Source organism: Melozone crissalis, unplaced genomic scaffold, assembly GCF_028551555.1.
Source record: "Melozone crissalis strain CALT ecotype California unplaced genomic scaffold, PUWL_Pcris_2 ptg000036l_1, whole genome shotgun sequence".
Classification (NCBI taxonomy): Eukaryota; Metazoa; Chordata; class Aves; order Passeriformes; family Passerellidae; genus Melozone; species Melozone crissalis.
Genome location: NW_026535814.1, coordinates 13,644,863 through 13,659,687, shown reverse-complemented (window position 1 = coordinate 13,659,687; position 14,825 = coordinate 13,644,863). Strand labels below are relative to the sequence as shown.

The window sequence follows — 14,825 nt, the reverse complement described above, 5'->3', positions numbered from 1 at the left end:
TGGGTTTTCCCCTGTGGATGTGTCAGCCAAGGCTTGGCTTTAAGGAGATTCTGGATGAGGAATACAGCACCAGTGTCACCATATGGGAACGGGAGGTGATAGCTGGCTGGATGAGAGCTGTAGACGAGAGGGGAACTGCTGGGTATGGGAAGAGGCAGACAAAGGATAAAAGTCCTATGATAGAAGCAAAAATTGCTTTATCTGGCATCTTTGTGAGACATCAGCAATTTTGTATGACACAAATATTCCACGGTACATAAATGACTGGCAATTAAGGATAAAAAGGCAGGGGAAAATTATGGTATCTGACTAAAATTTCCTGCATTTTGGATGCTGACTTTTCTTAGATTTGTGTAGTTGCAAGTGACCATTTTTCCAAGCAGAATTTTCTGTGTTAATGCATGTAGCTCTGAACATGAAAGCAAACAACATCTGGAAGCAAACTACTTATGACGAGTGCCATTAAGAATTTCAATCTGGAAACCACAAAATGATCTCTAGCACATGTAAATGACTCCGCCAATCTGTTTCTTTCCTACCCACTAAGCATGACAATGACACTATGTTTCTTTTCCTGGTTGGAGGTCTTGGTGCTTACCTTGGCTTTATGAGCAGGCTTCAATCAGTACCTCCCCAGCGGAGAGATGGCAGGAGGACCCCCACTACCACAGGCAGTACCCTGGCCACACAGGCAATACCATCCTAAAGGAAAGCCACGTGAAGTGAAGCCATTCACAGCACCACAGAATCCAGACAATCCCACTGCTATGGGCAGGAACACCTTCCGCCAGACCAAGTTGCTCAGAGCTCCATCCAACCTGGCCTTGAACACTTCCAGGGACATCCATAAATTCTGTAGGCAACTGTGCCAGTGCCTCACTACCCTCACAGTAAAGAATTTCTTTTTAATACCCAAACCTACCCTCTTTCAGTTTGAAGGCATTCCCCTTTGTCCTATCACTGCATGACCTTGTGAAAAATACCTCTCCATTGTTCTTGTTGGCTCCCTTAAAGTACTTGAAGGCCTCAATAAGGTCACTCCTAAGTATTTTCTTTTCCAGGCTGAACAATTCCAGCTGTCTCAGCCTTTCCTCACAGCAGAGCTGCTCCAGCCCTCTGATCCCCTTGGTGGCTCCTCTGTGCTGGCTCCAGCAGGTCCCTGTGGTTCCTGTGCTGGGAGCCCAGGGCTGGATGCAGTGCTCCAGGGGGGTCTCAGCAGAGCAGAGCAGAGGGGCAGAGTCCCCTCCCTGCCCTGCTGCCCACGGGGCTCTGGGTGCAGCCCAGGACACGTTTGGCTCTCTGGGCTGGGAGTGCCATGGCTGGGCCATGTGCAGCCTCTCACCCACAGCACCCCCAAGCCCTTCTGGGCATGGCTGCTCTCTCTTCATTCCACAGCCTGTGCTGATTCCCTAATCTCTGGCAGCATTTAGTCTCCCACTGGCAATGGAAACAGCCTTGAAAATGACTAGAAATCCTAAAACCATCAAATAATTTAGAGTCAGGCTCCCTAGGGATGTGTAATGGCATATGCAAACGGTTACCTAATCACAGTCTAATTACCCAACTGGAATTTGGCCAGGATGCTGAGACTGCGAGTAGTACCCTAAGGAAAGGGTTTTAGGGTCTCTGATGAGTGCATACACTTGGGATCCTGGCTCTGTACACTTAGCAGGAATTGCAGAGGGGCAGAAAGCATGCCTAGTACTGCCAAAAAGCCACTCTGGGCTAAGCAAATGATATTGCAGGTTGGTTACTTCTTCACAGCCTCATACTTCTAGAAATTAGACAGCCACCTCTGCCTTCCAGCAGCTCTTAGACTCCCCAGGGATTAACTGGAAGGGGCAGCTTTTGGTTCAGATGGTAGACCAAGGCTTAACCTTCTGCTGGGTATCCCTGTCATGATCCTATCAAATTATATTGATGGATGTCACTACAGACTGCACGGCTTCAGTACCCAGATTTGAGAAACTTCAGCGATGAGGAAAGGGAATGGCATCTCAGCAGACTGGGAAAGTTTGTTTCCCATAGGTGATGGGAGGCTAGACCTGAGCAGCTCTCCAATCCCTCCTACACCACTCTGCTTTCCACTGAGGCATCTGGCCGGATCTCAATGGCATTACTGTGTTGCTGCCTTTTCCTCCAGGATTGTTTTACTTTTGTGTGTGTCTCTTTCCTCAGTGAGAATCTTGCACAAGGCAAGACCTGGCAAACTCAAGTCAGTTAAAGGCATTTCTTGCATCCCTGCTCTGACTGTAGGCTCTGAGAGAAGCTGCAGCTGAGCCCTTCTTAGGCAGATGGGAAGAGATGAGGAAGAAAAGCAAAGAGGGAAATGATAGCCCTGGAATCAAGCAGGTGCTCTTTAGCATGGAGATGGGGGTTGAGGGTGTTGGTGCTCCCTGCTCCTTCCCTTTGAGTGGGATGAGACAAGTCTCCCAGGTTTGCTGAGGGATGGCTGTGGAGTCATGGTGCAGTGAGGCTCAGGGCTGCCCCATCACCCCACAGTCACAATCCAGTGACCAGGGACTGCTTACCCTTCAGCTTTCACAGCTTCCTGCCAAGGCAAACCATGATCCTTGCAGACCCCTTATCGCAGTGCCAATGTTTAAATACCCTATCTGTCCCAGGCTGTTTCCCTCCAACCTTTGCTGATTTTCCTAAGCAACTTTATGTAACCAGCTGGGCTGGATTTCCATGAGCATACAGCAAAGGCTTATTGACCTTTTTTGTTGTTTTATGATAGAAAAGAAAGTTGGAAGAGTTTTCTTTTTTTTTAATTACATTTTATTTCTTTTTATCCTTGGTTCTCAGAAGAGGCTCAAAGAATTAATGGATGATGTCCATTCTTATTGCAACATAAAAATATAATGTCCAGCCCAAGAAACACAAGAAATTTGGGACTGTTAGCTACAGTTTTGAATTTTGCTTTTGTATTTGCATTTTATCAACTTATTTCATTCAAAGATGCAAACTAGTCCCCAGATGATACCCATCCTATTAATGGTGCTTCTAAATGGAAGATTTCAAGAGGATTCTCTATTTCAGTTATTTCAAGACTCCCCCTCTCAGACCTGCCTTCAGAGATAGAAGGTGAAGTTCAGGAACAGAGTAATAAAGAGTTATGGTCCATAAAACAACTTTCAGGCTGTAATATTGCATGTTTTGTGACTTATCTTCATCTGCAGTTTGCTCTGTTATTAAGGGAATTGTGCCCCACAGCTGCCAGGCATACTGTATTGTGGACACAGGTATGTAAAATCTGAAGAGTCCTTAATTTTTATTTTTTGTTTAGAAAAAAAGCTTTGAGGGAGTAATGGGAAAAAATTACAATGTGGACAGTGAGATATTTCTTAATTACTTGTTAATGCTTGTCTTACACTGCAGCAATCAGCAGCAGAGTGCTAGACATTGCATGGGCATTTAATGAAATGGATAATCTTCTCTTATCTTTGCATTTAAAATTATTTTGAAAATGATTTTTCTAAATCCTTTGGAAACAGGGGCAAAAAGGGGAGTGAGAATGTGAACTAGAGAGACTCCTGGTGAAATGGGGAGAACAGAACTGCAAAATGCTTGCTTTTTGCACACCCCTTTGAGGAGGCTGGTGGCGAAAATGTCACAACAGGGCTTTTACTCCACTACTGCAGCTCCAGAAGCTTGGAGGAGGGAGGGCCAGCTTGTCTGCTTTCCCCTTTTTCTTCAGGTAGCAGGAAGGCAGGGTATACGTGCACACTGCTTGAACTCCAGCACTATGGAAAAATTTAGTTGGAAGGTTAAACAGCCTGTTTGCAAAGGAAGTGTTGGTCACTTGGCTTCATCTAGAGGGCTGATGGCTCTACTGAGCTGTGTGAGGTTGGCCCTTCCCTGCTATGTACTTTAGTCCTCCAGAAAGTAATTTTACAAGAGCACTATTTTGCTCTTGTAAAATTCTCTGACAAAAACCATGTTATACATAAATACAGTTAAATACCATCCCCTTTTTTTCAAGGGTCTTGCCAAAGCATTTTTTTCTCTTTTAATATAGAAACTCCTCTTCTGCCCCTGCTGCTTTCAGGTACACTAAGATAAAAAATCACGCCAGAGAGGAGAAACTCTCAGCTGCCCCAGAGCAAAGTGAAAGACATCCAATATTCCTGAGGGGTAACTTTCCTGCCTGTGATACTCTTTCCTACAGGTTGACTGACTTGGTGGTGTTTGACTGCAGTGTTGGGATGGTGATGCCAGTCAAGCAGGCAGAAGAACCCTTTGTGGTCTCACAGTGCTTCTTCCTCAGAGCCAACTGCTACTGCTGTGTTTGCCAGCAATTTCAACTTTGACAAACAGCTCCTCTTTTATGTCTGACAAATGTTCATCTTCAAAGAATAAAAGCCGCAAAAGCAAGAGAAAAGCTACTCCCCTAGGCTCCTCTATTGAAGAATAACCTTCTGCACTGCTCAAAGATCTGCTAATGTGAACAGAACAGTAACTGAAGACACACCTGTAAGGCAGGAAACAAGCTTAGGTGGGCTAAGGGGATTTTGCACTTTGCCAAGTTACTAGTGGCTCTTCTTGGAAAGGGAAAATATCTGATTTATTTGAAATAAAATATTTTTTGACTCCCATTTAAGAGGAAAGCCACGACTCAATTTAGACATGAATCCAGTCAAAGAGCAGTATGGAACAACAGAAGGGGTGTCACCTGTTCCTGTAGAACCAGAAGGTGACCATCTCACAGGACTCCACAGATCCGGGTAGCTGATCTGTGGCACCACGACCAGGCAACACTGCTTTTATCCTGATGTGACCAGCTGTGCACAAGACACGCCACTTGTACTTGAGAAGTGCTAACTCAAACTGAAAAGGTGAAAACCACAAATAATACAGTCAGAAACAGGAATCTCTAGACTTTTGTTTAAAAAAATTCCTTCTTTTTTTTTAAATCTGAGAAAGCAAAATTAGAAGATGGAGTTGCTGGCTCATGTCTAAATATTAGAAAGACAGAAACACTACTTTAACTGAAGGGTGAAGCTGGCAGAATGATGAACATGAGTACGTCAGGATGTTGGAACAGTTCCTGTAAAGTGCCATGGCAAATACCCAAACTGTTTGTAAAGGAGACAGAGCTGGGGAAAACGGGCAGTGTGACTGTAGGAACAGGGGTTCTGATCCCAGGGGTCTCTTCAGTCCTGTGTCCCATATCACTATCAGACTGCCAGACAGTATGTATGTGTTGAGGAGGGGATAGTTAAGCTAAATGCAGCCAAGAATAAATATTGCTGAAAGTACAGTATTTTTGCTGATCAAAATGATCCTTTCAGCCTAAGGCAGAGGCTTTCAGGGCACCTGAGCACCCTTTAGCTTGTGGATATGCTACAACAGAAATAGTGTGTCCACCAGGATCAGGGAAGTGATTGTGCCTCTGTATTTGGCACTGGTGAGACCATACCTTCTGTCCTGGGTCCAGTTCTGGCCCCTCAGTTCAGGAGGAACATTGAAGTGCTGGAGTGGGTCCAGCTGGAACTGGGAAGGGGTCTGGAGTCTGAGGAGGAGTAAATGAAGGAGCTGGAGGTGTTTAGCCTAGAGAAAAGGAGGCACACAGGGAGCTTATCTCTGATAAGAGTGGTATTGCTCTGACAGTGACCTGAAAGGAGGGCGTAGCCAGGTGGGGGGCAGTCCCTTCTCCCTACAACCAGGGACAGGACGAGAGGACATATTCCCAAACTCCTTGAGGAGAGGTTTAGGTTGGATATTTGGAGGAATTCCTTCACAAAAGAGGAGATTAAACACTGGAATGGGCTCTCCAGGGAGGTGGTGGAGTCACTGTCCTTGGAGGTGTTTAAGGAAAGACTGGACATACCCCTTTGTGCCATGGTCTGGTTGACATGGTGGTGTTAGGCCACAGGATGGACTTGATGATCTCAGAGGTCTTTTACAACCTGATTGATTTAATGATTCTGTGATACCTGCTTTTGGAAAAGCAGCAATAGTGGCACACTGCATGCTGGCTAGGTGAGGGATCAATCCTAGCCTGTTTGGTTAGATCCCAGGGAATTATCCCTGGTGGGGTCTCTACTTTGCTTTGCAGCTCACTGCTTGGACAGACAAAGTTGAAATTGTTGGCTACCCACGTGTGGAGCTCTGGGCGTAGTCTGCAGTAAAATCCTAGTGTATTGCTCAAGGAAAACTGCCTCAACATGGACAAGAAATGCCATGTCTGGATGCTTGGGATAATTGGATGAGAAATGGGTTCAGTTCTACCAACTCTGCCATGAGCAGTTGAAAGACTTTTCTGCAGAGCAACTGTAATTGAAAGATCAGTTCCCATGGAAGCTACTCTCATGTAGAGGGGTTTTGCCCTGAGATGAAAGGACCCCTCTTGCTTCTCCAGCCTTTTGAATATGCATTTGTAATCTAAAAGCTGGCAGGGCTCTTTGTGATGTTTTAAATGGTTATGCAGTGACAATGTTCATGCATCTCATCATCCCTAATGTATTTATAATCAGGACACCCTTTGATACCTGCTTCCTTAAAAATAATCCTCACCTCCATTTTGTGGGTAGAAAATTAAGGCACAAAAACTGAAGCCTACCCAAGTGGTCATGCTGTGCACGGAGGAAAGCTAAATGGCTGCAGAGAGTTCCTGAGCAAGCCAAAAGGAAAGGCTCAGTACAGGGACTTGAGGGTTGGACAGGACAGTTGGGGGGGCTCTGCTTCAAGAGGCAATTAAAATTAAGCCACTGATTAATGCCTCAAATTTCCAGACCACTGTCACTTCCAGATGTCATCAATATTTAGGAAAGGACAAGACTGGGACACTGAAAAGAGGATGTTCCAAATTGCAGCCCAAAGTTTGGCTGCTTGTTTGGTAGGGGCTGATGCCCTGTCCACCTTGCTACAGGTGCAGAATGTTACCCATTCCCTAACCTTTAAATTGTTTTGAATATTTTTGAGTGTTAAAAGCATCATTATAGTTCATGTATAGATGAGAGGGTGGCAGGCTGCTTCCCTGTACATTTCAGTGCATGCATATGGTGTTTTTTAGCTAGTGCACTGACTAAAGGCTGCAATCCATCCCAGAGAATGGCACATTTCAAGATGTTACTCAAATGTGTATTGCACACAGGTAAACCACAACATCATGTTGTCCCCCAGTGGTTGTGCAAATATTACATTTTATTAATAAATAAATTGATCAGAAATACCAGTGAAAGCCATTTCAGTAGCCAGTTATTTTACAGTCAAATCTGAGGGCTGCCTCCCAATATCAGAATATCAATCAACTGCTTAGTCTATATTCAGCACTGAATTCCTGCCAAATGTCATAGGGTAAATTAAAAGCTTTTTTTTCCTTATCTTTAGAGCTTAGCCCCAAAAACCAGGTCTGAGATGATTTTTTTTTGTCAGTTGCGTAACAGTAAAAATGGTTTAGCAGATCTAAACCCTTTCATTTAAAATAAAGCCCATGCGGGTTTGCTATACACTGACTTTCAGCCTGACCCATTCTCTAGTAATAAATACAAAACTCAAAAAAATGCAGATCAAGAAGAGAAGAAGCAAACACAGTTTATGCAGACTGCAAATATAACTATAGTATTGCTCTCTGAACAGGGAAAGTAGAGCAAATAGGCAGGTATAAAACAGCTGGTAAGCTGCAGTGACTGGAGTATCACCCATTTATTACTTTCCTATTCAACAGCAGGTGAACTCAGACCAATGGCTGGGGTCTGAGTAACAGAGGAGATTAACTCTTGCTCTTCAGGGAGTAAAAAAATCAGGTGTCACTTTGGAGTTGAAAGTAATGCCTTTGTTTTGTGTTTGCAGAGTACCTTTTGTTGTTCAGGAAGGCAGATATTCTCAGTGTGTATAGAAGTTACTGTAGTGTGCTCACTGCACTGTGTTTTTTCTCCTTAATTTAGCAGAAGCCACCAATTTAAAAAAAAGTACACTGCTGATGGACTATGCTGCCTGTGCTACCAGAACACACTGTCAGCTGCACAGTTTAGATCTGGTCTGCTGCAACAGGTTTTAGGGGTTTGCTTCTAGTTAAGCATTTGTGAACCTGGCACTCCCTTTTGTGGATTTTTAGAAACAAACTTGGAAAGATCAGCCATATTTAACAGCTTGAGAACAGCACAGAACTTGGGGTTTTTTTAGTCCTCTTTCTACTGCAGCTTTTCTATCTCTAAGCTATTTTTTGTGTTTATGATAACAATGTCCAGAGGAAGAACTAAAAACAATAACAGAGCAAAATCCATTGGGGAGTGTGACTTCAGCTGGGAAAACATAAGGAAGTTGATTTCAAAGAGCAAGCATAATGTGGAAGAAGGTAACTCTACCATGCAGAAGTTTTGCAGCAATGACTTTCTCTTCCAGCCTATCTGAGATGGAAAGGAGAGGAGAGATGGACAGACACACAAGTAGAAACGATTTCTTTTGATTAGACAAAGTCTGGTAAAACATTTACGTCTAATTAGACCTCAGAACTGCAGGGAAATCATAACATCTGTGATAACCCCAGCGTTCACCGTTACTGCTGGTGGTTAGAGATCTCATCCTAGCTACAAGACACTTAATTGCCGCACTTGCTAATAACCCATTACTATGATTTTAAAATGCATATGACATCATCTGCCCTTGATGAGATAATTTTCCTATTCTGGTAGCATTTACAAGCTGTGGGCAAGATAGGGACTTGCTGTACCAGGTGCTGTGTGACGCATTCTGTGACAATTATGGCCTCGAATGTTTTAATTTTTAAATTAGGACAGGCAGAGCAATGGGGCCCAGTGAAGGGAGGAGAGCAGTCATGATGAGATTGTGTGGTTGTGGCAGAAATTAGTTTATGTACAGTTCAAAGGATTTTGTTTGCAACAAGGCTGCAAAGAAGACAGGAAAGGAAAGGCATCAGGGCAGCTCATGGACCCCTGAGCACACCTTTTGCTAATGAAAAGCTCTGAGGCTCTGAAGAAATGCAAAGGAGCAGTAGAGATCTGAAAAGGCCAGGGCCAGGGCACTACACCCTGAGACACATGGGAGGTAAATAACGATGGACTTTGCAGAGTGAAACACTAACTTCTCTTCAAGTTAACTAGGAAGCCAGAGGCCCCAGCTCACAGGTGGGGCAGCCTGGGATGAGGTACTGCCACAATGCAGAGTCTGCTGCTGCTGCATGTGATAAACTCACAGAGAAGCAAAGCAGAGCTTTTGAGGAGTCTAGCAGCATTTCAGCAGCACTAAAGCCACTTCAGGGGCAAGAAGAGGAGATTTCTTCCCTGGCTGCCTCAGTGCTGGCACTTGCAGCTCCCTGCACTGACAGTTCCCATTCACACTGCTAAGTGGAAGTGTTCCCAGTCCCTGGAGTCTGCCTTTGGTAACACCCTTAGCACACAGTCTGGTTGATTGTTTGCAGGAATATCATAGTTTATCCTTACAAGTGGTTCCTCTTGGTATCTCAAAGATATGTATGTTTTTGACACATTCCCTTCACTGATGCACTTCTGGGCAGCAAACATAAAAGCAGAAATATCTGCTGTGCAGAAGTTACATCTCGCTCATCTAGGTGTGAACCTTGGGAAGGATGGTTGGTTTTTGAAATACCCGACTAGGAGTCTTGTCCTTCACACTCTCTGCAGACTTTGGAGTTGTTCTAAACATTAACTGAATAGCAATCCCATTATATGACATTTTGCTGTTGAGTTTAAATTTCAGAAATTATTTGCTAGATCTTCTGTTTGGAACTAGAAGCACATTCTGCAGTGTTGTGGCTATTTATAGTTTGGGATGAAGCAGCACTAAAAGCATTAGAGGCAATCAGAGAAAACTGCTAGAACTGGACTCAAGGGAAACCACCTCAGGAGGTTCTTTCTGCAACAGGCAGCTGACCTGTGAACTGCTCAATCAGAAGATGAGGATGCAAACTTCTGGAGGGGTCTGAAATAGACTAGATAGGCAGAGAGCTGGACTGGGCATTACCAGCCACAGAAACAGGAAGGTTCTGGAAATCCTCAGAGCTGGCTGGCCATTGTAGCTGGAAAGGTATGGAGACAGAGCTTCAGGACACAGTAATCACATCTGCTTGTCCCGCTTTTCCCTAAATGTTGGCTTATGGCTTTTTCCATGTGTGGGGGAGATACAGACAGCTGCTGCTGTGCATCAGTTGAGATTCTTCATCATTAGCTGAGCTCCTCCATCAGCAGTGGAGATGGGGAAGGGCCTTGAGGGGAAGCCCTCCATGTGAGGAGCGGCTGAGGTCACTTGGCCCGTTTATTACAGAGGAGACTGAGGGGAGAGCTCACAGCAGTTTACCTCTTCCTCAGGAGGGGATGTAGGACAGGCACTGATCTGTTCTCTTCAGTGACCAGTGACAGGACCTGAGGGAATGGCCTAAAGTTGTGTCAGGGGAGGTTTTGGTTGGGTTTTGGGAAAAAGTTCTCCACCCAGAGAGTGGTTGAGCACTGGCACAGGCTCCTCAGTACTCGGTCACAGCACCAAGTCTGACAGAGTTCAAAACGCGTTTTAACAATGCTCTCAGGCACATGGTGGGATTTTTGGGTTGATCTGTGCGGGGCCAAGAGCTGGACTCGATGATTCCTAAGGGTCCTTCTCAACACAATCCATAATTCTTAAGCTAGCACACCACAACCTGTCCGAGCACTCCAGAGAAGACACATGCAGGGCGGTCCTCCTCCATCGAGTTCCCTCACCTTTCGGGAGCGAAACAAAAGCCTGAAAAGAAGAGAGCCAAGCAGCACAGCCCCGCACCCGAGCGCAGCCCGCCCGGCCGGCCGCGGGCTCCCCCTGACGCGTCCGTCGTCATTCGGCCCTGCCCCGGCGGGACGGCCCCGCCCCGGCTGAGGCGCCGCCGCCGCCCGGTGTCCGCGGGGCGGCATGAGGAGAGCCGGGGGCGGCTGCCGGGGCCGCCATGTCGCTGCTCTGCGTGCGAGGTGAGCGGGGCGGCGGCGGCGGCGGAGCGGGGGGACACGCCTGGGCAGGGTTTGGCTTTGTCCTGGGTGAAGTGGGTTTCAGCTTCCCTGGAGCGGGGACGGGCGTGCCGGTGCCTCCCCGCCCTGAGCCGCGGGCGGCCGCGGCCCGGGCCGCCACCTGCACCCCTGGGCCGGAGGTGCCGCATGGCGAGGGAGCAGGTGCGGGTCCAGGAGCGGCGGTCCCGGCCGGGAAGGTCCGGAGCCCCGGGAGGAGCCGTGGCTGACTTTGGGAGTTGGCTCGGACACGAGTTGAATTGCCCAGTGAACGGCGCGGGCAGGAAGCAGGCTGCTGTCACTCCGTACACTCGCCCTAGAGCGTGCATTGTTATTTCGCATACATTCCTAATTACCTCCTCATGCTGCTATCGAGCCTCGTCCCCTTGCTGAACAGGTTGCGGGAAGCCGGCCCTTTCTCTGCTCAGCGGATTATAGTGCTGTCTCCGGTTCCCCATTTCTTGCTGCCTAGCGCTAAAAAATAATGATAAAGAAATCCGTGGGGGAAACCATCTGCCAGGGCTCACGCTGCTGGGACGTGTCTCCCTGCACTGAACGCCGCGGTCACCGGGCGACCCCGAGCGCAGCCGTGCCCTGCGGCTTAAAAGTGTAGTTTTAATGTTCTCAGCTCCTTTGCCAGGAATGATAAAAAAACTGGCACTGCTGGCAGTTCAGCTCTTCTTTTACACACACGGCTTTATTGATAACAGCGCCCTATCCAGCTGTTCTTCACTCTTTTGAGTCAAAAGCCCTGTGTTGGTGATGGTGTAAGATGCCCAACAGAGCATCTTGAGATGTGTTCTTCTGGGGAGAGCGCTGCTTTTGGGGAGTGTTTCTGAATTAAGTTTCAGCCCTTTTATTAAACACATGTTTTGTTTAAGGGCTTAGGAGAGGTGCGCAAGTGCAAAGTTTATCGTAAATATGGTTTTTGTACACTTCTGTGTAAACTGTGAAGTGCAGACTTGTGTAGCCCATTTTGAAGGTGTTGCCAAAATTTCTTCATTGAAGCTGATTCTTATTAGCTGAAGGAATCTTTTGTGTATTACAGGGTTTTTAAAATTCTTTTTGGTGTTTATCCTCAAAATGTTTCGAGAGTGTCCTTTAAAGTATTGTGGGTTTGATACCACTTGAAGCTGATTGTCTTAAGAATGTATTTACATGCTGTTCACGAGAAATAGTGAAAGAACATGAGCTGAATGATTGAGCTGCTGAAAGTGTCTTCTCTTTTCAAGGTGTTTATTCTTGATCTGTAGAGTTTTTAGGACAAAAGCATTTCAGGGGCCTGGAATGGTGTGCTTTTGTGTTTCTTTTATTCTTTCTTTGTGTGAAGAGCTAAAGAAGAAATTTGAGGTGGCTGGTGACTTTGTGTGTAGAGTTTCTGTGAAAATTTTATCTTCTGTTTCCATCTGCTGTGCGAAGACAGTAGAAGACACCAGAATTCATTTAAATAGATGATACTGAACAACTTTGTTATAAGATTGCAGAATGTAGTCAATTTACTAAACATCAAGAAACATGTTTTCTGAAATAGGCATGACTGAAAGGATGAGCTGATGAGATCTCACAAGAAGCAACTATCTAACATGATATGGAAGTATGTTGAGGTGGAGCAGTGTGAAAAACAAAACAGATACCAGGAGCTGAGATAAAACAACAGGGGCAAGGAGGAGGCGGCTTTATTAATTGTTACTTTTTAAAAAAAGCCCAACAAAATGGCACTTCTCTTGATTCTTTTACCTTTCCACTGAAATGAACTAATCTTGTTGAGACAGCAGTGAGCTGTTACTTAGAAAGTTGGAAAAGCTGTTTTTTTTCTATTCAAAATGGTACACATATAAGACTACATAGTAGTGTGGGGTTGGATGATGTAGAGCTGAGACTAACAAAGAAAGACAACAAAAACCCTCATGGAATAAATGTAGGTGATTGGGACACTGTTCATAGCATCTGGATTGCAGTTTTCCATATAAAGGAAAATGTGGAAAAAGCTGTAAGTGTCAGCATCACAAGAAGCCTGCCAGTGAGAAGGATAGTGTTTTAATTTATTGATTTATTTTGCAGCTCCCTTGAATTGTGCGCATTAATAATATTTTAATGAATCGCTAATCTAAAACAGTGCTCAGTGTTTGTGACCAAACGTGTCTGGGTGCTGCCTTTGTTCCTGAAAGACCAGCTAGCATATATGTCTTCTTGATGTCAAGTGCTACATTTCTCTTACTTTCTTGAAGAACAAATATTTTTGTGTGTGTGTTCTTTTTTTCCCCCTTTGTTTTATTTGTTGTTGTTTTGTTATGTGGCATTTTTTGTTTGTTTCTTTGGTGTATTTTGTTTGCTTTGTTCTGTTTTTTCCAGAATCATTGAGCTGTATCTGCCATAGAAATAGGAAACACCTGACAGAAAATCTAAGCTCAGAGGAATTGTGTCTGGTCTTGTCTGCAGCAGTTCAGGGGATGTGTGAAATAAGCCAGTGGTAATGGGCTGTTGTAGGAGCAAATTAAGGGATTCTTTTGAAGCAGGAAAATATGCAGTGTGTGTAAGTGAAGTGAAGGAGAAAAGAAATCCTGAATATTACATGATTGAGGCTTTTAGGAGACTTCTTCGTATTTTGATTCCACTGCTTAAGTGCAAGAGAGGTTGCATACACTCCTGTTCAGAACAGCTGTGTCTGGATTATGTCTGATAATCTTCTCTTGGCATAGTTTGCTTTATTAGTTTGCATTTAGTGTTGTATTTGTGAAATTAGTACATATTAAATAAAACTAATCCCAGGGAAGCAGTCTAGTTTTTCACATCACTCTTGCATTTCTAACTTTCTTGGCTTTCTCTTGTAACTGTTGATTTTACCCCACATCTAAATTAGATAAAATTTATTTTCCTGATCTTTCCTGTCTCCTGAGTTGGTGATGGGAATAACTGCTGTCTCAGCACAGCTTGCAGGGGTCATAGCAAAGTGGGCCCTGCTGAGGCTGGATCACTCGGTCACTGGCTCTGTTTATCATTGTCCTGACACACAGTTCATGCTCTTTCACCTGCTCACTTTTATTGCATCCTTCTTTGTCCCCAGCCCTTGCTATCTCAAGACTGATGGTCCTCTTCTAGTTTTTCTCCTCTCTGCTTCATAGCAGCTTATGCTGTATCTTCACTGTCACTGTATTCCAGAGTGTTTGACCTGCCTGGTCCACCTGATAATTATAATGCCAAGGATGTTGGCAGTGGGTTCTTCCCTCATCCCTGTGCACAGTACCTGACTTGGTCCCGTAAGGTCGTGGTGCTTCTGTGTAGTGTGCCTTTATCTTGGGGTCTGATAGCTGTGTGAGATTTGGCTGCCAGAGGTACATGAAAGAATGACTTGGGTGAGCTCTTGCACTCTAGAATTTCAAGTTGACTGCTCTTTCAAATGACATTGTCTGGAGGTTAGGAATGATATTTGTTTGCTTAATGTTTATCTTGTGGCTGCGCTGAAGAATTAGAAGAGCTTGTGACATTTTTGTCAAAACAGCTGGAGTGTTGGAATACCACTCCGAGAATTAACTGTCCATCCCTCCGTTGCCAGAAAAATTTGCGTTCCAGTACTGAATTGAACTGTGTTGACTTCCAAGTGAAGGAGACAAAGAAAGAGAATGGAAGTGGATGTTAATGATAAAAGAAATGAAAACATGTTCAGTCTTGTGATATACTGAGAAATACCTATACCTCCAAGTGGCCAAGTGTCAGGAATTTCTCTTTAAAGGATTTTTCCCCTACCATAGTGTAATGGCCTCAGCTTAGCTCAGTGTTCTCTGAAAGAGTGAATGCTGTTAGGACTGTTCTGAAGTGGTTGTAGAATTGAAAAAAAAATATATCCACCTTTTTAAAGGTCAAAATTATGAAGAA

General features: G+C 44.9%; 1 protein-coding gene across 1 annotated transcript in view; it reads left to right on the top strand.

The window, feature by feature from the left end:
- Positions 1-10,863: 10,863 nt before the first annotated feature.
- The window catches only part of UNC13B (unc-13 homolog B), a 206,892-nt gene continuing 202,930 nt past the window's right edge, over positions 10,864-14,825 (top strand). Inside the window, exon 1 of the mRNA XM_054283505.1 lies at positions 10,864-10,919. Coding sequence (XP_054139480.1) covers positions 10,898-10,919 — 22 coding nt within the window. The 5' untranslated portion in view covers positions 10,864-10,897. The remainder of the gene's footprint in view (positions 10,920-14,825) is intronic.